This window comes from Sphaeramia orbicularis, chromosome 8 (genome assembly GCF_902148855.1).
Source record: "Sphaeramia orbicularis chromosome 8, fSphaOr1.1, whole genome shotgun sequence".
NCBI lineage: Eukaryota > Metazoa > Chordata > Actinopteri > Kurtiformes > Apogonidae > Sphaeramia > Sphaeramia orbicularis.
The window spans coordinates 40762500-40784567 of record NC_043964.1 but is presented as its reverse complement, the minus strand read 5'-3'; the positions used below and the strand labels follow the sequence as shown (position 1 = coordinate 40784567).

Genomic DNA, 22068 nt, shown 5'->3' with positions numbered 1-22068 from the left:
GAAATAGAGTAAAGCTGCAGATGATTCATAATCGCAGAAGCCACAGCGGAGCAGCAACAGCTGTGCAGCAGCGCAGGGAGGAGCGGTGCATGTGTGAGCTGTGCAGTTAATATTTTGCAGACCAAACTGTAGATACACAACTCAAATGGGTTCACAGGCTTCAGTCTATTACAGATGGGAATAAACGCCACGTCAAACCAAAACAAGCTGGGAATCCATGTTAATCCCCTGATTGTTATTACAGTAGGATGTAGGATCTGCAGGGTTCACTGGCATGTCACCTTCCAATGAGGAGCAGACTGACGGGGCTTATCTCAGAGGCCTCTTTGTTGTTTACTTGAACAGTAATTGCAGCCTTTACAGACAGAACCCATTTGCTTTTAGTGTCTGTGTCTGTGCTGAGGTTTGTAAGAGACTGTTTTTGTTTACATGACAGCTTCATATATTACCTCAGCGTGAAATTAATTCTTTTTTTTTTCCATAGCTATGATATAAAACTCATACAAAAGAAACACAGGCTCCCATATCAGCACAATATTCCTGTTGCATCTATTATACAGCTATTGTTTGGGGGAAAAAAATATGCATTGCTTTGCCTCAAATATAAATTCATCTTTTTATGCCAGAGGATGTGTAATCTCAGTCTCTCTATTTCAGATACACGCTTAATCCTGCTGCAAAAGCTTTCTTGTAACAGAATCATGTCTCTTGCCAGAAGGATGATTCCCTGCACATCACATCAGGCTTTGACCACCAGAGGGCACTATAGTCACAAAAATATCCCTGCACTAGTCCTGGTTTTGCAAATACTGTGTGTATGTGACATTAGAAAAATGTGATGTTTGAATATCATCTCCTTGTTTCAGATATTGACCTGGTCCACAATAATATGTTTATTTAAGTTATTTGTTTTATAAAATCAGATAAATTCATTTCTGTTTGGTAACTTTGAAACCACATTTTAAAAGTTTGAATTCCGTTACACTTTTCGCAAGATATTTGCCCAATCTAATTTTCTGCAGCTTTCCTCAGCTCATTCCCAAAAGGCTTCAAGAGACTTAAATGCAATCTGTTCCGACCCCGCCAGACAAACCCACTTAGTAAAACTCAGTGGGGTTACTTTTCTGCATCTCAGACTTTGAAAAAAAAACATCCGCTAAACTTACAGTGTTGTCTACAGAGGTGGGTTGCTTGGTTTCTGGTCTCCTGGTGGCGTTTACCTCCTCTGACCAGGTGTCAGCTTTCTTCTGGAGAGATCCCACATTCTGCCACGAATCACAAACAGGCATGAACAACAGCTCGACAAAAACAAACATGTTTGTAAGGGTTAGTATGTGAAATGTTGGTTGTGATTTGCATGGTTCATTTGGTAAGTTTTATGCCCTTCCTGATGCAACCTTCTCCAGTTATCTGATTTTGGGACCAGCGATGGAACTACAACTGGACCTAAAACTGGAACCAGTGGCTGGATTACAGCCTATAGTGGTAAATAGTGAATAGTGAGAATAAAACTGGCAGTGATGAGTGAAAGAAAATGGGTGCTTCTATGAAACTGGGTTCATTTTGGTATCTGGCACTTTACCAGCCTTTTAGACCCAATAATAAAAAAGAAATTTAGACATATTTCCCCTCTGGATGTACCTAATGATGACCTCAGAAAAATGCAAAAAAAATTATACTCTTGCTCTGAGCCATCCCAAAATGAATGAATTTTTAATTAAATATTGGGGCCAAAAATAGGACCAAAACTGGGGCATGGAAAAGCTACCTAGGTGTCAACGCATTTGATCTGGAAAACATGGCTTGAACTGGTTTTATATACCACTATAAATAAAGACACTGTGTTAAATTTCATGATTCTAGTGTTTTTTCTAATCCAGACATGCAGGTTTTTCATGAATTGGCAGTGTCATTTCAGGTTTTATTATGCAACCCATCGTGTCCACGTAAGTTACATGCAGAACCTGCCCATTTAAAAGCATATAAATTGCAAATGATTTTGCAACAGCGGTCATTTTTGTGAAACACTCTGCCTTGCATTATTGGTTTAATTCCCAAAATGCACCTGTGAGAGAATAAAGAGATATTAAAAAAAAAAAAAATAGTAAAATGTAATTTTAGTGTCCTTTTGACTGTGTTACATAGTGATTTTTGTATTAATAATGAACGTATTTTACCTGAAAAATAGTTTTGCTATTATCTCATTAAATATTTATTTTTAAAACAGACCCAAAGTGCTTCCAAACCTGTTTCATAACATTAGTCTACATCTGGTTTGAATTTCTACCCCCCATCTCCTGTTTTTAGGGACCAGTTTCATAGAAGCACCCAAATAAGAATAACTGGTTTCAGAAAACACAAAAACTAAATGAAAGTTAAAGTGAACAATGCAATGTGAGCTGATAAAATATAATTGTGCAAAATCGCTTTTAGTTTCTTCTTGCCACAATTTCAATAGTTCATTGTATATAGTGCAGCTGGTTTTAAACTACAGCTTTGCACTTCTGTCATGAATTCACCTTTGAGTGTCACTATGCATGAAAAAATCTAATGAAGAATAAAAATTAAAATAGACAATTTTTCAAAATAAAACTAAAAATAAAACTACTTGTGAAAAACTGAATTTCAAAACATTTAAATTCAAATATAATTTAAAGAAACTTTGATGATTTAGATGCTAACACATGTAGCCTATCAGCACAAAGGGTTAAACAAACAGAACACAAACATTCGGGGTTGGTTTTTTGGCCTTGAACTGTTGTTCTAGTCCCAAAGGGCTTCATTACAGCCTCATTATGGATAAACTTTAAAAAAAAAAAAAAAAAAAAAGGACTTCTAATTGCCCAAAATTGCAAACTGTGTACAAACTAGATGTAGGTCAAGAAGGCTTCATATTATTTCACTGCTTTATTTTTATTGCTCAAAACGTTTCCAGGCACTAAACAGGGTCAGTAGTAAAAGGTGGAGTCCAGAGTTCAAACACAGGTCCTGTCGTTCCTGATGAAAACACTGATTCTCTACATTCTGCACGGCTACTGCTCTGTGTTTGACCCTCATTATAAAGGAGGGAAAATTCCCCACGAGGCTTGAAATGGCCTCTCATAATCATTACATATGACTCTGAGTCCTCTGCCGAGTATCTTCCTGCTGTTGGAATCAGTGTTTGATTCGTCGCCTGGTGCCAATGTACCAAAACAAATGAACCCTATAAGAAAACACGTTTGAGGTTGTTCACCTTATTCATGAGTTGTGCAATGGACTGTATCAGACCACCATGTTTCTCAGCCACAAACCGGTATCGCCTCTCCTCCTCCTTCAGAGCCTCACGGTGACTTTCCCTGAGGAACTGCACATACTCACTATGGTCCTGAGGAAGCATGTAATCAAAGAAACATATATGCTGTTATACAAGGACACATCCATAAATAATAGGACATAATAATTATCCCTGTGCACTAAAAGAAGAATTATTCCATCCATATACACTATGTCGCCAAAAGTATTCACTCACCTGCCTTGCCTCGCATATGAACTTAAGTGACATCCCATTCTTAATCCATAGGGTTCAATATGACGTTGGTCCACACTTCGCTGCTATAAAAGCTTCAACTCTTCTGGGAAGGCTTTCTACAAGGTTTAGGAGTGTGTTTAAGGGAATTTTTGACCATTCCTCCAGAAGTGCATTTGTGAGATCACACACTCACTGCAAAAATCAAAATCTTATCAAGTGTATTTTTCTCATTTCTTGTCAAAATATCTCATCACACTTAAAATAAGAACTTATTTTTAGACAATAGATCTTGAAAATCTTATTTCAAGAAATCTTACCAAGATCATCTTCACATGTTCCATTGGCAGATTTTTTGCTTAATTCAAGATTTTTTTCTTTTTTTTTTGCTTAATTCAAGATTTTGTTCTGTTTAATTCAAGCAAAAAAAAATCTGCCATTGGAACAAGTAAAAATTATCTTGGTAGGTCAAATTTCTTGAAATAAGATTTTCAAGATCTATTGTCTAAAAATAAGTTCTTATATCTCACTGAAAAGTTACTCTTTAGGTGATTATGTCTTACCTACCAAGATCATTTTTACTTGTTCCAATGGCAGTTTTTTTTTTTTTTTTTTGCTTGAATTAAGCAGAACAAAATCTTGAATTAAGCAAAAAAAAAATTTAAAAAAAATCTCAAATTACGTAAAAGAATCTGCCAATGGAACAAGTGAAGATGATCTTGGTAAGATTTCTTGAAATAAGATTTTCAAGATCTATGGTCTAAAAATAAGTTCTTAAATCTCACTTACAAGTTACTCTTTAGATGATTATGTCTTATTTTAAGTGTGATGAGATATTTTGACTAGAAATGAGAACAATACACTTGGTAAGATTTAGATTTTTGCAGTGCTGAGGTTGGATGAGCATAGAATTTTCCAAAATCTCTTGCTTCAGCATACCAAGAGATTTTGGACAATTCCATGCTCCCAACTTTTTGGGAACAGTTTGGGGATGGCCCTTTCCTATTCCACCATGACTGTGCACCAATGCACAAAGCAAGGTCCATAAAGACATGGAGAGAGACTTTGTTGTGGATGAACTTGACTGGCCTGCACAGAGTCCTGACCTCAACCCGATAGAACACCATTGGGATGAATTAGAGTGGAGACTGAGAGCCAGGCCTTCTCATCCAACATTAGAGTGATTTCACAAATGCACTTCTGGAGGAATGGTCAAACATTCCCAGAAACACACTCCTAAACCTTGTAGAAAGCCTTCCCAGAAGAGTTGAAACTGTTCTAGCTGCAAAGGGTGGACCAACGTCATATTAAACCCTATGGATTAAGAATGGGATGTCACTTGAATTCATATGCTGACTGTAAATCTCTGTTTCAGTTTTGGCTGTGGTGCTGAGCTGTTTTGTTTTGAGTTGTTTTGAAAAATGAAAATTGAATAAATATATTCTTTAAAAAAAAAAAAATCATATGTGAGTCAAGGCAGGTGAACAAATACTGTTGCCAATATAGTGTATGTAGGTGGGTTTCACAAACCTGGTTAGTTCCTCTCCTTAGTTGTCTCTCCAGAGCCACCGCCTGGTTGTGGACTTCCATTTCATAACGTTTCCTGCTGCTCTGTCATGACATAAAAGTCCGATCACGTCTTCGAATAATCATCCCAGTCACGTAGACTGAGCTGTAAAATGTCCCTTCAGTGTCAATACAGTAAATATGAGACTGAAGACAGTATTGCTCCTGTGGTGATTCCATTATATTAAGTGCTCATGCTAATGTCAGGTGGAATTAACAGCCGTCTACTAATAGTCAATGAGGTTAGTGTGTCTCATAGGGACATTAATTTATCAGGGAACGCTCTCCTCCAAGGGTATGTTAACTATTCCCATAATTCTACACATTTATGAACGTACTCTGCATTCCTTAGCATTATCACAGGAACTGTTTCATGTGTTCCTTTAGACCTGCTCAGCCCATAGTGTTGTGTTGGGTAGAACCGACCCCTGATTGGCCTGAACTGAAGGCAGTCGAGGAAATGTAGACAACTGGCCTCGGCCTACATAAAACCTGCCCCATCCTGGTTATCAGGAAATAAGTGGTACAGACTGTGGCTGGGGTAACAGTGTCTCAAAGTGCCACTCAAAGGTGGCTCTAAGATGACCAGGCTCCCATGGACTTATCTTCTTACACGTATAGCCTACATGACTGGCACTAACTTTCACCTGAACCGAACTGTTGGCAGTCTTGGAATTTGCGAACATCCCCATCCATATAATACAACGTGTACCTCTATCTTTCTCTGTGTATATATCAGTGTCTCTCTCTCTCTCTCTCTCTCTCTCTCTCTCTCTCTCAAATGTCATTCAATATGCGCAAGGTACGCACAGCAGGTCGTATGGACAGACGTCTGCAGGCACCAAAGTACATGTTCAACACATGAAGTCCCACATCAGAGCAAACTATTTACTTAGTCTAATTGAAATATTTTGACATGATGTGAAATCTTAATTAATTAGATTTCATGTTATGTTTTACAGTCTGATTGAGTTGCTCGTTCATCATAAATCCTCCCCCATGTTCGTGGGATTGGCCCCTATCCATGGTCCTGAAACTTAACTAGGCCATCTCCCACATCACAGATGTGGCCATCGCAGAAAATTAAATGTTTCATGTATTTTTAGTTTACATTAACAGTTTAGTTTACATGTAACAGGGCCTGTTGATTGCTTGTTTTATCGTGATAAAAAAAACAAACAAACAAAAAAAGCCATCCCTGTCTCTGTTTTTGCAACAAATTGCACCCTGCTTACCTTAACCCTTTATCGGACAAGTGCCTATTTTTGGTAATTTCCGCATATATTACAAGACAGTGACTGCAACAGTTCCAGTGAGGACAGTGACTCAACAATCTCAGGTCCAGTGTGGTCTACAGGGTCTGTAAGGTCCACCTCTGCATGAACAGTGAGTGAACCTGCTTTGTTAGGTACCATGAAGTAATGGTACTAATGTAAGGAATGATGTTCAAAGGGAGAATGTGGATGTGGACAGGGGTCTGGATCAGCACTTATGCTGGCCTAATATTCTATGTCTTTCTTTTATATAAGATGTGATTTTCTTGCATTTTTTTTTTTTTTTTTTTAACATACTTCGTGCATTTTTTTAAAATTTATTTATTTTTTGCCACTTATGGGCAAGGAACCAAATATGGTAACTTCACTGACCTTGATTTTCTACAATACAATTTTGAAAATTTTCACAAAAGTAATATAGTCTTGTTATGTCTTGAAATAACACACTAAGGCTGAAATGTTGAATTTCAGAGTATTTCTGAGTGTCCTATAAAGCAGTGTTTTTCAACCTTGGGGTCGGGACCCCACGTGGGATTGCCTGGAATTCAACTGGGGTCGCTTGAAATTTCTAGTAATTGATCAAAATAAAAATAAAAACTTATTAATAAAAAATACATGATGAGTTGAGAGAGACAATCCCAATCCATAAAAGACATGACAAACTGTGAAGCTGAAACTGAAGCACTGTGGTTCTGTTTATCTTTCAAATGTTCATTGTGGTCAGTTTCAGATGTTGCAGCTCTTTCATAATTCAAAGTTTGAGTTCTTGTTTCTTCAGTATTAATTGTCAGCCTTGTAAATCCAAGCTGGACTGACTGTACATATCTTGACCAAGGAAAATAAAAGTCTCACTCAACCTGGCTTTTCTGCCTCCGTCCATAATAATATACATTATATAGACTAAATGTTGTCTAAAATTAATGTATATTTACAACATAGTATAGCAAACTATTACATGATCAAAAACAAATTAATTTTAGCAAAAAAAAATGTCTCTGTTTTGAATGTCTGGGGTCGCCAGAAATTTGTGATGTTAAAATGGGGTCACGAGCCAAAAAAGGTTGGGAACCACTGCTATAAAGGGTTAAGTAAAAACACTAATTCAATAATGAAAGGATTTGATGTCAGGGTTTGATTAACAGGTTTGTAAGACAGTCTGCCTTGTTGAATGAAGTTTTTTCTCTCCTGACAGACAGCTCGACTGTGGTTGTGGTTCATAAGTTACACAAACATACTGTTTTAAAGTATATATGTATATTAGCATTCACCATTACTTCACCCAACAGCCCTTGCACTGCAGCAGCTCTGTGTTTTGGTTCATATATGGTCACCTCCATCTCCAAGAGCCAACGTGACAACAACCAAAATACAAACTCCATTCATTAAAACTGTGGTCCAAAAACCACTGGGACTCCAGTCCACGTCTGTCCACGTCTCATATGACCAGAGTCCACCTGGTACCACACCCTGGCACCACCTCATGTTACGATGGGGTTTTTATTGTCTTATACAGTTTAGTTTGGTATTATCTTGCCATTGTTAATATGCAATATTCACACTTTACTGGATTGTGTTTAGTGCTGGAAGCCCCTCATTTGGTGACGTTAGCTAACTCTATTTCTAACCTAATCATTCAGAATCTTACCACCATCATACCAGTCTGCACACTGTTCACTATGAGATGGATTCTTTACACTCACTCCTGAGTTCAGCTTCTAAACAATGAGTGACTCTGGCAAAAATAAGCTTAGAAATGTCATCAAACACCCAGGTCCCAGCGCAAAACAGACTCCAACACAAATGCCACACTATCACACAGAAATCTTATGTAATATCCCTTTTAGTTTGGTGTCAGATTAGTTGTAGATTTTGCTAAACTCAGTTAACCCTTGTAGAATAATATTTTTTCTTGCTAATCTCTTACATACGTTTCCCATGGACTTAACTTGGACAAAACAAATTGGTTACTTATAACCATATAAATTCTTGGACTCCAATGGACTGTTAATAAATTAGCGCATGGAGGCAATGTTGTTTTTTTGGAGCCTGAAGTAACTGTATTTGGACAAAAGGGGCGGAACTCCAGGAGTCAGAGGGGTCATATGTGAGCTACTGCTATGGGCTCGGTTAATTTCATTAGGCGTTATGCAACAAAATCATATTAGCATCTGGTTAGTGAACTTTTAACCACAACAACAGGCAAGCTTTTCGTCAGGTAAAAATGTGTTCATTAAATTAATCTTAACAGAAGTCCAAAAGTCTCACTTGACACAGTCCTGTCATTCGAAGCTTCCATTTGACCTGAGACCTCATTAACTGAGGAAAAATTTAGAGGAGTGATATTTTACATTTTTAAATGTAATTATGCATTCTAAAACATTTCCCTGTGGTCTACATAAACTGTAAATGCTATGTTTGGGTCTGAATTCTTCATTAATTCAACTCCACAGGTCCATCTTCAACCCTATTTCTGAGTAAGGTCGTTTTGAGCGCTGGCCCTTTAAATGCAAATAAGCCACTTCACGCCCCACAGCTAACCCCCCCCTCAGGTTGTTGACTGTGCTGCTCTGTCTCCCTCAGCCACTTGTGTTCGTTAAAACAACCAACAACTGAACATTTTAGGTAATCAGCTTGAAGTTTGGACATATTTTCAGTATGGACTACAACATCTGCTGCTGACAAACAGTTATGTCATACTCGAAGAAATGTTTGTCGGAATTCTTGACCATATATGTGCAAATGTCATGATGCAACTAGTTATAAAATGTAACAAACTGTTAGGGTCCCCAAATACACAAATAAATGTACCAAAGACTAATAAAAGTGTGTTTAGCAAAATATGACCCCTTTAAAGATGGACCACCAGACAAAACTGGAGTGAAACCTGGAAAAATGCATGCCCTGTCCACACTAATGTACATGTGTTTCTGTATTTTTACCCAGCCCCCCGAAGGGGAGGCAAGGGGTATTGTTTATGGTTTGGTTTGGTTTATTTGTTTGTTCGTCTGTTTGATTGTTAACGCTCTAGCAGCAAAACGATTGGTTGAATTCCTACGAAACTGGGCTTATAGATTGCCAGTGATCCAGAATAGATCTGATTACATTTTGGGAACAGTAGGTGAAAGTTAAAATATCTTATGAATTTTTTAAATCTTTTTTTTCCCTATTTACTTATAATGGGTGAAATTTCAAATGTCTATAAAACCATCAGTTTTGTTTTACTTCAAACTTGGCACAAATTGATATGCTGACATCACCACATGTATAGACATGATAACATCAGCTGGATTGATGCCAAAATCCTTTTTCTGTTGTTGTGATGGATGACATTTAAAAAAAAAAAAAAAAACAAAAAAAAAAAAAAAACAAAAAACCCCCCCAAAACAAACAAACAAAAAAAAACATCTTGTGGGCAGAATTTTTGCAAAAAACTGGGAAAGAAAATCTCCTTTTTTGTAAAATATCCATAGTGTGGACAGGGCTTTAGTATTTTCAGAGAAGTTCATTCTTTTTGGAACCAACCCCTGCAGACTTCATCTGTTTTATATCTGTAAGACACTCAAACATTGGCTTTATTCACGAGCCAAGCTCTTTGCCCTTCGTTAATTCCACAAATTAGGCTGTTGGTATCTAAAAGCTGGATTATATTATTCATGTATCGATCAGTGGCATTTCTCGTATTGAACACTTTACTCTAAGTTCATGGCTTCACTAATCATGGTAATGATGATGTTTGATGATGCGCTGGGTTCTTACTGCTATGTAGTCTTTGTCCAGTCGAATGTTATTGTCCATCTCCTGAAGAACTTCTGCCTGGAACCAATGAAACTGAAGAGACACACATAAAAAGTAAACCAAAATGAATAACATACAAAAGGAGTTAAAGTCTGATTATACTGAAATGTTGTAACAGAAGGATACAATGTTTGTTTAACTTACTATTCCCTCCAGTTCTGAGGTAAGTCTCCTTTGGTTCGCAGCCATCTGGATCACAACATCTCCTTTAATTACAAGATACTGAAGGTTAGAAAAGATTTATTGAAGTCAATAAAAATATCCGTTACGTGATTTGACGTAATCGTTCCTATTAACTAGTGTATACACAAGTATGTAATCTTATCTGTTAAAACACTCACATCACATAAAGTACACAATCACACATGCCCATCTGGAAGTCACAAACAAAATGCGACATCTTCTACTTCAAGTATGAATCATTAACCCTCTATAGGGCACTCATAGAAATACTCTGATATTCAAAATTTCAAAACATAGCATGTCATTGGAGAACATGAGACTTTATTACTTTTGTGAAATTTTTCATTGTTATGTAGAAAATCAAGGTCAATGAAATTACTGTATTTGGTTCCTTGCTCATATGTGGCAATAAACAAATAAATAAATAAATAAATAATCCCAAGAAGTATATATTAAAAAAATACAAGAAAAACACATGTAATGTGAAAGGAACATGTCTTTTAGAACATTAGAACATCACTTTTAGAACATTCCAACAACCTACATGCTGATACAGACACATAATACACATTCTCCCTTCGAACATCATTCCTTACATTAGTACCATTACTTCATGGTACTTAACAAAGCAGGTACACTCACTGTTCATGCAGAGATGGACCTTACAGACCCTGGAGACCACATTGGACCTGAGATTGTTGACTCACTGTCCTCACTGGAACTGCTGCTGTCACTGTCTTGTAATGCATGTATAACTTACCAAAAATAGTCACTTGCCTAATAAAGGGTTAAGAGTGAATATCTCCATGTTACAAAGATGTAGACATGGAATATTTTCAGCTAAGTAGGAGCTGATTATTATATATCTGAAGCAGTTTTGTCAGTGTATCCTAACAAAACATGCTGGCAATGTTGGACTGTCACTGAAACTGTATAGCCGTAGTAACGGTACACTAATGATCCGGTTTGGACCATATCTACAACTCCGACTGCTAAACCTGACATGACTCGGTTTAAGAGTGGGGTTAAATGAGTGGAGTGTGGCCCGCTGCCTGTCATTGTCTATTATTCATGTTCCCTGCTGCCATCTGATACTGCTCAGCCTTAAACTCACAAAAATACCCATGAAATTTCATTACATTCTGTGAAATAAACTTGAACAAAAGCTCAGAAGAGATCTTGTCTTTAACTTGACCTTCTAATATAAATGTTAGCTTCAGTTTCAGCTGCAGGTAAATGTCTTTTTTATGGTATAAGCAGTAACAGGTACAGATTCAGTGGCTTTCATGCACTCAGTAGCTTTTAACAATATTCTAAACATTAAACTGTTTGACAGCTGCACACACACACAACGTCTGTAATTGCAAAAGACGCAATAAAGAGCTACCTGAGGGTAAACTTTGATCTTCATGATAAAGAAGATCAGTGTTTAGATTAATAAACAGTTATCAACAGTCTAATAGAGGCTCCTAAATGCCTCCTTTACACTTCCTTTTGGCAATCATGACATGGTACGACCAGCTCTGCATCAATGAACGTTCACACATACCTAAAGAGTGGGATGATATGGTGTGTAGAGCCATCTCTCCAATTTTTGAAAGTGCATTGAAGTAAGCTTCACTTTTTACAGCAAGAGCTGAAACACATACACACAACAGAGTCAATGCAATAGTTGATTTCCAAAGAAAGTTAGAAAAGCAGATCAAGATATCATGTGTACAAAAGGAAATAATAGGTCAAATTCTCAATTTCTGTCTATCTCTTTGCTTACCCTGAAATAGATTTAGCTTGAGTAACATATAAACTAAAAACCATGAATGCAAATATTGACCCATAAAGATCCAAACACCCACTGGCGACCAAAACCATCTACTGATCTAAACTGTTTAATACCTGTTGATCCACACATCCTATCAATACATGTAAATAATTGGTGTAAAATGCAGTTTGTCATCTTTTCATGGTCATCAGATATGACCCATTTGGACGTCGTTCAGAGACTCAGTAGTGAACGTGGAAACACTGTCATCTTCTACAACATTGATTCATCAGTAAAACCCATGGAGTTGGATCAGTAACAGTGAATGGACACACTTGGTTTATATTCAGATATTTTACTGTAAAAATCACTTTTTCTTTCGTTTTCTCTGTTTTTTATATAATAACCCTCAGCTTTAATCTGAGCTTTTATGAACATCTACATGATCAGTAAATTAAGTATAGAAAAATACCTAATTTCCACTGGAAAAAAAGCACAAAACACCAAGGATAATATTAAAATAAATGGTAATATAATAAATATGTTAAATAGAGAAATTCATTTGGGAACTGCCATGAAAGTAGCACTGGGTCTGTGTAAAAGCTTGAAAGTGTCCCCCCATTGAAATCATAGGGTCTTGTGTTCATTGTGTCATTAAGTTGTGCCTAATGTTAAATGTCTAAGAAAAAGTTATGTGGTCATTTACAGAACTAGACGTAATATTGGAGTAAGCTTAAGGTGCATTTTCATTTTCAGCAGGTAATAAAAACTCGCCTTGTTTTTGGACTAATGGGTCCGATACTCATTAATCAAACACACACTCCCTCCCTAAGGCTGTAATACTAATGGATTTCAATAATGGAAACCTGTATGATAGCGCTTTAATAATAATGGATAGGATAAGGAGAGACTGAGTAGAACCCAGTATGTGCTGTAAAAATGTATTAAATTCAAGAGGCATAGCTGCATCAGACTCATTAGTTTCTGGTCTTATGACTTTACGCTGCACAAAGGGAGGGAACTTATAGCCTCAGAGCAGGTGGTCCAGAGACATATCATAATGTGTATTTTATGTGTGAGGGGCATTTGGTGCAGTGCTAAAACTAGGAATCAGTTTCTGATGATGAAGCATTATTGGATAATTTAAACAAACACCTATAATGCAGCAAACTGTAAAAAATCATCACCATGTAAATCTGCCTCTGCAGCTGAATTTTACCAGACATTTCATACAGAAAGTGATGCATGGGATTTAGAATTGATTATGATGTAGATAATTAACTCATAAATCAACCAAAGATGAAATGACTATATCTTCGTCTTTAAGTTTATTCTAACACCAGTTTTGGAACGTGGTCTTCTCTTCTCCTCAGGGTTAAACCCTATAATGCCAAATATATCATATTTGATACATGAGTTTTGAAGCGCTCTACATGATCAGTATGATATTTTTTTTTTCTTGAAAAACCTTATGCATACAATTAGATACATGCAATAGATGGATAATCCACCGGGAGGGAGGAATTCATTCACCAGTGACACTACAGACTGTCATTAATGAGGAAGGAGGCAGAACTTTGCCAACTTTGAAAAGGAATTACCAATTCGTTTGACATGTTTGTGTTATATTATGTTTTTGTTTGTTCAAAAATAATAATACTTGAGCATTGAGACCCGATGTATCAATATGATACAAAATTGAAACTCATACATGGAAATTGATATTTGAAAAAAATAATTTTTTTAACTGTTCAGAAGAACGAATAAAGGCTCCAGTTTCAAAGAACTGGAATTTTCTGTCAGTGATTTAATGGTTCAGGCTTTACAGGGTTAACCTTCCTCTTGTGTTAGCTTTCTGTTACCATCTGTTATGTTACTGGGTCGGTTTTGACCCATGTCTTAAATCAGCTGTAAAATATACTAAAAATAGTTATCTACCATCCAGTTTGTTTCTCATCTCTCTGTTACCTTGTTAGACTTCCTTATCCATGAAAATAGTGGTTTTAATATTTTTGGTGTGAGCCTCTGGGCCTTTTTTTTTGTCAGTATACCCCTCGATGGGCACTCTGCAGGTCACCAACTCTATATTGAACTGACCTCACATGTGTGGACATCCTGGTTTTTCTTGTTTTGTTTTTGTGCAGGTAAACTGGATAACAAGGCAAAATGAGAATCCCCAAAAGCTCACACGACTGGGAGGAGCTGGCTGTCAGAGTGTTGGCTGACAGTGCACCTGGGATTTCAGTTTTGGCTCTAATTATTGCTTTATAATCTTACTTTAATAACTGGGTTGAAACCGACCTTAACACATAGGTCATAATTTCAACCAAAGCATTTCATAATTTAGTATTATTTTGTTGAAATAGAGGTTCCTGACAAAGCTAAAAAGCCTTGATGTAATAAACAAATTTCATGTGGTTCATTTATGCATTTAAAACCTAAAATGGGTCAGGGCTGACCCTAAAAAAAGAGGAAGGTTAAACGTATGCAAATCAGGCCAAAACTATTTGGCCAAGACTGCATTCAGTATCCTCTATCTAATACCGCTGTGGCCCCTTGTTTGTCTATTGACAATATAGTGCTAATAACCCTTTAGTTATAGGTCTGTAGTCAAAGCTATAAGAGCAGGACATTCCAAATGCATATGGACTTTGGAATGAATTCTAGTGAAACCGAGGCCCAACAACTCCCATACTCTGTAAACCACCATTACACTTCACTTGCTTTATAGCGGTTGTAAAGGTGGGTGTTCAAACGTCATGTACAGGAAAATATCTTTCTCTCTGTCTTTGTCTTACCCTGGAAAGCTTGGATGTAGCTGTTTCCCAGTGATACGAGCTTCTGTAAGCTTGGGTTGAAGTCATCCATCAAACTCTGTTTAGAAAACACACACACAAACACACACACACACCAAAGACACAGTTGGACTCAGAAAGTCAAAGAAACTTCACAGCTAACCCAAAGGTGAATCAATAAGCCTCATCTTTAATTCAATCTGTATTTATGAGTATGGACTCACAGACGACCTAACCCTCCCTGTCTCATCACACTCTGCTATCATGTAAGGGAAATTTTTCTTCAGTGTGAAACTGACTTTATAAATTCACATCATGTTTACCCGGCAGGTGTTAGATTTAAAAGTTAAACTGCTCTTCACTTCTCTGAAAGTAAAGTGTCTCCCAGGTCTGAGCTGACCCCCACAGAACGTCTGTCACTTACCGAATAAATCCCCAAGGTGGAGCGATGCAGCTGATCACTATTCAGCCCTGACATGTTTCTATCCAGAATAGTGCAACTGTCAGCGAAACCTTTTGGAGTCTGCAGGTTTTTAAATCATCCAGAAAATGTACGACAGCCAGAAAGAGAAGGGAGAGCAGGCTTTATTGTATTGGACTGGAGAGGAGAGGAGGCAGCTCGGTGTGTTGGTAATCGACACCACTGTGGCCTCAGTAAGACAGGAGTAAATAATTAAACATGGCTCAACCATAAAACACCCTGACATAGGCTGTAAACCTGACTGTCTGGGTGTGTTTGCATGTGCCCATCTATTTACCACATTGAATATTTATATTACATTAGAACAATGATCTGTTTTAAGACAGCGTCGGTCTAAATGACACTTGTTCAAGCTTCTACCCTTGTTAACCCTTTAACCCCTGAGACATTATTCCAGGTAAACATGCTCCTGTGCATTGTTGTCTGTTTCTGGTTCATAAAAGCTGCTGTGGGTATACCCACAAAAGGAATATAAGCACATATATGTGCTTATATTCCTTTTCTTCAGTGGTTTTGTTTTACTGTGTGTTTTAGGGTCAAAACAGGATGGAATAACAGAAAAAGACAGAGTGGAATTGAAGTTTTACAGATTTTTACTAAGTAAGGCACTCAGAATGTACATCAACAAGAAATTTATGTTGAACATGAACTGTGAACTGTTTTTTTTTTTTTTTTCTAAATCAGTCCATTTGCTTTTTGGCACCCGGTTGAACTCCAAAAAGCAGTTACACAGACAAAACTCAGTAAAAACACAGTGGAAAAAAAATAAATAAATCAATTAATTAAAAAAATAAATAAATAAATAAAGGAAAACCACACCAACACTGCAAACAATAGTAAAAACAAAACAAAAAAAAAGGACACAAGCCCAAACCATCTATTGTTATTGTGAGTCAGTCTCACTCATTGCTCTGTGTTTTGCCCCCCATATCATCGGCAGCGTGGTGTGCACTGAGCATGCTCAGATGTCTACAGAGTGACCAGTGGTGTAGTGGTCCCTGGAGAAGTGGGTATACTCTCAATTTTTGCCTGCCCCCCCCCTCTTTCTTTTTAAGTTGTCCAGAAAAACGCCATTTTACAAACACTGACATGCAAGACTACTCTATTTAGTTTACCCAAACATTCATCAGTAGTATTTGCTCACTATTATAAAATTACTATGACTTGATCAGGAGCAATTAGTCGGTTTTACTGGTCACAGAAGCAGCTGCATGAATGGAAATGGATTCAACACGAAGCAAACAGAGGATAACATTAGCCTTTCATAGCATTAGCTTACTCACATAGTTTAACTATTGGCAACAAAATCTCTTCTCTAAATGTGCAGTCATCTGGTCAGTAGTTTAAAACAGTGACTCATTCTGAAACCACCTTAAAACTTACCTCAGAATTATGTATTCCATGAAAGTAGGCTCAAAGTAGACGTTTTTTCTGCCTTTCTTGTTTGCATTTCCAATCATCGTACATCTTTCAACAAGACGTGCAGTGACTTGTCAATCAACTGGGGTGGAACTGGCACCTGAGATGTCCAATCAGGTTCCAGAGGTAGCCAGCGCTAAGCAGAGCCCTAGCTCTGGAGCTAAATTAGCAATATTTTCCTTGACATGACCTGCCCTACTCTGCCTCTGATTGGCTCATCAGTCCTCATGCCTAAAGTTAACCAATCTAATTAGTGAAGGTACCAAATACTAGCCAATTAGAGGCAGAGTAGGGCGGGTCATGGCTTCACAATCCTAGGGGAAAACATGGGTAATTGGCTCAGATAAGACTGAATGGTGATCATCAGGGGGATTTAGAAGTGGGTATAAGTAGGTGTACTTCGCATACCGCCGTATACCCTGGACTACACCACTGAGAACAACTAAGGTCTATTCTATCAGCAAGTTTTGAATTTTTTTTATTGAGCAAACAGTTGAATTATTATGAATATTTAAAATAAATCATACATTCAGAATGCTCACCACAGACATGTTAGGGGTTAATGGGTTGAAGGATAGTCATGCTTAATATGAGGGGGCTTAGAAAAATTCATGGAAAAAGAACATAGCTGTGACATGGTTTAAATCGCATGGGCTTCAGTTTTACACAGATGGAATTAAAGGCTGGTATCAACGCATGTAGAAGTGTATTGACCTAGATGGAGCATATACTGAAAAATAAATATTATAACTTCAACAAAATCCAAATGCCCTTTTTCCATTTTGAAGCCCCCTTGTGTTATAGTAACGCAATACAGATATGACGAAAATGAAGCAAGATACATGAAGTAACAAAAAAGGACAAACTTGAGGAGCATTTTTTAATCAAGCATGTAACAATTGACGAAAACATAGGAAATATATAATATTTAATAATAAAATAATTTTTCCACTGACCAACTTATATTTTGTGGATTTCAGTTATGTTTTTAACACCTGATTGATAGAATAGGTAACACTGTTCTGTAAGTGTAACTGTAAGTGTTGTACAATTAACAAGTGAAATGGTAGATGAGAGGATCAGTATCAGCAGAATATCTAACAAAGGCTCAGTCTGTGTAACAAATTATTTTCAATTAGCTTGAAAAAGAATTTTTCTCTGAGCAAGATTGTAAACAATTGTGATCTTTTGGTGAAAAGGTTCAGAGGGTTCAGGGAAATCCCAGTGTATAAAGGTCAAGGGTGGAAACTGCTGTTAAATCAGTGTGACCTTTGACCCTAAGACAGCGTAGCATTTAAAACTGTCAGACTTCCATTGTGAATATAGACACATGAGCTCCAGAGGACTTTTGTCACGGCCCAGCCTTTCTGTTTCTTACTTTCTTTTCTAGATGCTCTATTTCTAGGGTCTGCAGGCGCTCTGTCTCCTGCTATCACCTGGGCTGTGGCTGTAAAGCCTGAGAGGCATTCAGCCTCTTTCTCTTCCCTGCTCATTTTGGGCTGTGCTGCTGCACAGCCCAGACCTTCTGTTCCTTTGTGTTTTCAGTTGTTTGTCATCTGGTCAGGTATGGTTTCAGTTTTGGTTCTTGTCTTTTGGTTGGATTATTTTGGCTTTCTTTTATCACTTATGATAAATTTTGGTTAACCGTACATGTTGTGGTTGATTGTTTTGTTATGGCTATGAGCTAGGTCATGACACTTTAGAAAACTGTTGTCTCTGGGCCTGAGCTCATCTCAGATGGACTGGAAGGCAGTAGAAATGTTTGCTGTGGTAAGATGAGTTGATGTTCCAGCTCTTTTTTGGGGGGAAACAGGCATCAGATTCATGCAGATGAAACAAACCATCCATACCATTATTAGCAAAAATTGCAAAAGCAGCATCTGTGATGGTCTGGGGTTGCATCGGTGTTAGGATAACCAGATGTGCCACTTTGTTCGGGATAGTCCTGCATTTTTATTATTTTTCACACGTCCTGCAAATTTAGATGCTGTCCCACATTGTTATTAACAGTCAGGCTACAGTTTTGAAATGAGTGTTTTATAATCTGGCATTTGTCAGTTGACTGTGTTGACAGAGCAGGGAGAGTGAGCGCTGTCATCAGGATGCAGGGGGTGGGGTGGACTGTGTGATTATGTCAATCAAACTGTGACAGGGAATAAAACAAACTACCGGTATACAAAACAGCGAAATGTGGAGGAAGGGGAGGAAACACCCAGCCGTATTAGAACCAAGAAAAGGAAATGCAGCTGTAATAAAGACTGGGAGACGATCTGTCCGTGGCTGAAATCCATGGCTTTGGTGCACCACAGTAACACATAGGAACATAGTGCACAATTAATCAAAGCTATTAAGCTTATTATTTTGTTTGTTTTAAGTTTGTGTTCCCTCTAGACCAGATTTGATATGTATTTCTTATTTTATTGGTTTTGTTGTTTTAGGTTGGGCCTACTTTTATATCCTATGGTTATGGAAAACTTCAACCATGCTGCCACAAAGTCAATATCTTTGTCCGTGGTTATTTAAACAGGACAATGCATCATTCTGCAGCATTTCCAGCAGTGTGTCTTAATAGTCACAGAGTGCTGGTGCTGGACTATCCTGTCCATACTCTACAACTGTCTCCTACTGTAAATGTATGGACATTAGAAAGACGAGAACCAGACAATGTATAAATTATAAACTGTTGAACAGCGCAAGTCTTGTAAACAGTAATAATGGGCAAAGATATCATGAGTACATTGACTAGTGTCCTCAGTTCCCAAATAATTTACAGATGTCAAATGTTCCAGCTTTTATTTAGAGCAGCGTTTCTCAACAGGGGGCCGTGGCCCACTCGGGGTCCTCAAAGAGCTACTAAGGGAGCCTTAAAATGGCTGTGAATGTTTCTAAGAAAAATACATGACAAAATAACGAGATAAAGAATTATCTAACCAAATGATCTGTAGTGCTTCAGTTGTATAAAATAAATGCCTATCCCAGTAATAACAAATCAATAAATTGATTAAAATGCAGTGTTGGCCAGTGGCATAGCCACATGCACTAAGGTCCTTGTCATCTGGACCTTTGTGCATGTGGCTGTTGTGAATTTGATTAAAAATAAAGAACTGTTTAAAAATGAAGATCACATGCATTTCCCTGCTGTACTCATATGTGTGTGTGTGCACCTCCATTAACCCTCTGAGACCCAAAAGCATCTACAGATCCAAAATGTTAAATAACTTTGATAATTCAGGTAAAATGCAGTTTTTCATCTGTTCAGCAGGTGTGACCAATGATAGTGGTTGTAGATACTTGTTTTCATATGGAATTAATCAGATATTTTGCAGATAAAGTATTATTTCTTTCAGTTTACTCTGTTTTGATATAACATCTGATTTTTTATTAACAACAATGAGAATATTTTCTTTTCATTTTTATTAGTTGAATGAAGATACAAACAAATTAACAAGTCACAAATCTTAGTTTATTATATATGACAAAATCTTCCATCTTTTCTGGAAATGGGGTTTGTAGTTCATGCTGACACATCACTTCTATCTCAGCTCTTCTGGGTTTTCACCAAAAGGAGGATCATAAAATCTGAAATGTGAAATGTCCAGATTGTCGACCTAATTATGTGTATTTGAGTGTGTGACAAGAAAAAGGGAAAACCTACTGGCAGAATTCTGTATTTGGTGGAAAGTGTGTCTTCCAAGTATGGAGAGCCACTGAGTCAGCTCCTGAATCTGACACAGGCTCATAATTGTGCATATTTTCTGTACAAAAAAATGTGGAATTGACATAAATGTTAAAAAGTTTGAGTCAGTTTAATACCATGTCATACTGGAATGTCATCAAAATTCCATGTTACTTATTGGTTAATGAAAAACTCAGCCATATGTGATGCACTCCCACAATCCGGATACTTTAATCACTTTTAATCCTCAAACTTCTGAAAAACTAAACCTATTGATACATTGGTGTAAAATGCAGTTTGTCATTTCATTTTCATTTTTTTATTTATTTAGACAGGGACAATGCATCATATACATTAACTTTGAAAAGGAGATGTAGTGTACCAGGTTCTAGCACTGGTGCTAATTTCCACCTGTAGTCCCTGGGCAGACTGATATTATCATTAAAAAAACAGACATTCATAAAAACTAAAACATTAAAAAACAGTTAAAAAAAATGCATCCATCTATATAAAATATTCATTCACATCCAACCATTCACTCTTATGTCCCACTGCAGTAAGTCACACACACTCTGAGCATGTTTACATTACATTACATTATGGCTACACACTGTGGAAAAAAAAAAAAAAAAAAAAAAAAAAAAGTGAAAAAACGGTAATATTCCGGCAGCAGGGGTGCCAAAAAAAATACTGTTAAATAACGGAAAATAACCATCTCATAAAAATACGGTAATTTTCCATAATTAAAATACAGTTTTTTGCCCTAACTTTACATGAGATTTTGCATTTTTGGGGGGGGACTTTTTAATGTTTAATGAAGAATATTTACAAGTATTAAAACAATTAAATTACCTATGAGAATACACACACACACACACACACACACACACACACATATATATATATATATATATATATATATATATATATATATAATTTTCAGTGAAACTAAGTTGTACAATCCACTGATAAAAACTGTATTTTGACGGTTTATCAGTGCTTTTACTTGTTATACGTTCACAAAAATAAATACATTTATTCAACATTTTTATTGTGAAACCTCCCGTAATTACACAAGATATCTGTCTATTAACAAACAAGTCTTGTTAAACTTACAGAACAAATACTCTTAATCACGTTTTATTTATTTTTTTTTTTTCCACAGTATTAAACTTTAAATTAACAGTTTAATCTCATGAATAGAAAAAAAATATTTGTGAAATTACAATACATTTGCAAATGTATTTTAACTGTATTTTTCTGTGAAAAAAAAAAAATTTTTTTAAAAAACGCTAATTTTTTGGCTATCCACAGTTACAGTTTATTCATGTTATTTTACATTTGACGTGTAAAATCACAGTCTCTTTTTGTAATTTCATTGATCTTTTCCTGCATCTTAAAAATACAGGAAAAATCTGTAAAATGGTGAAACCTCTGTTAAATTACAGATTTTTTTACAGTGCAGGTTTGGTTTGAGAGTAGCAGTTTTTTCACTATGCGGGAGAATGTGTGATAGTTAGCAATTGTTAGTAGTTCCGTTGGTAATGTATTCCACTGTCGCATGGCCACACATGAAAACGCTGAATTTGCCAATGCTGTTTTGTATCTCGGA

General features: G+C 36.8%; 1 protein-coding gene across 1 annotated transcript in view; it reads right to left on the bottom strand.

The window, feature by feature from the left end:
• Positions 1–15358, bottom strand: part of baiap2l2a (BAR/IMD domain containing adaptor protein 2 like 2a) — a 27679-nt gene extending 12321 nt beyond the window's left edge. The window contains exons 1-8 of the mRNA XM_030142247.1: positions 15305–15358; positions 14884–14959; positions 11876–11962; positions 10288–10349; positions 10105–10176; positions 5039–5119; positions 3236–3367; positions 1167–1265 (exon numbers count right to left, since the gene is read on the bottom strand). Coding sequence (XP_029998107.1) covers positions 1167–1265; positions 3236–3367; positions 5039–5119; positions 10105–10176; positions 10288–10349; positions 11876–11962; positions 14884–14959; positions 15305–15358 — 663 coding nt within the window. The remainder of the gene's footprint in view (positions 1–1166; positions 1266–3235; positions 3368–5038; positions 5120–10104; positions 10177–10287; positions 10350–11875; positions 11963–14883; positions 14960–15304) is intronic.
• Between the last annotated feature and the right edge of the window lie 6710 nt (positions 15359–22068).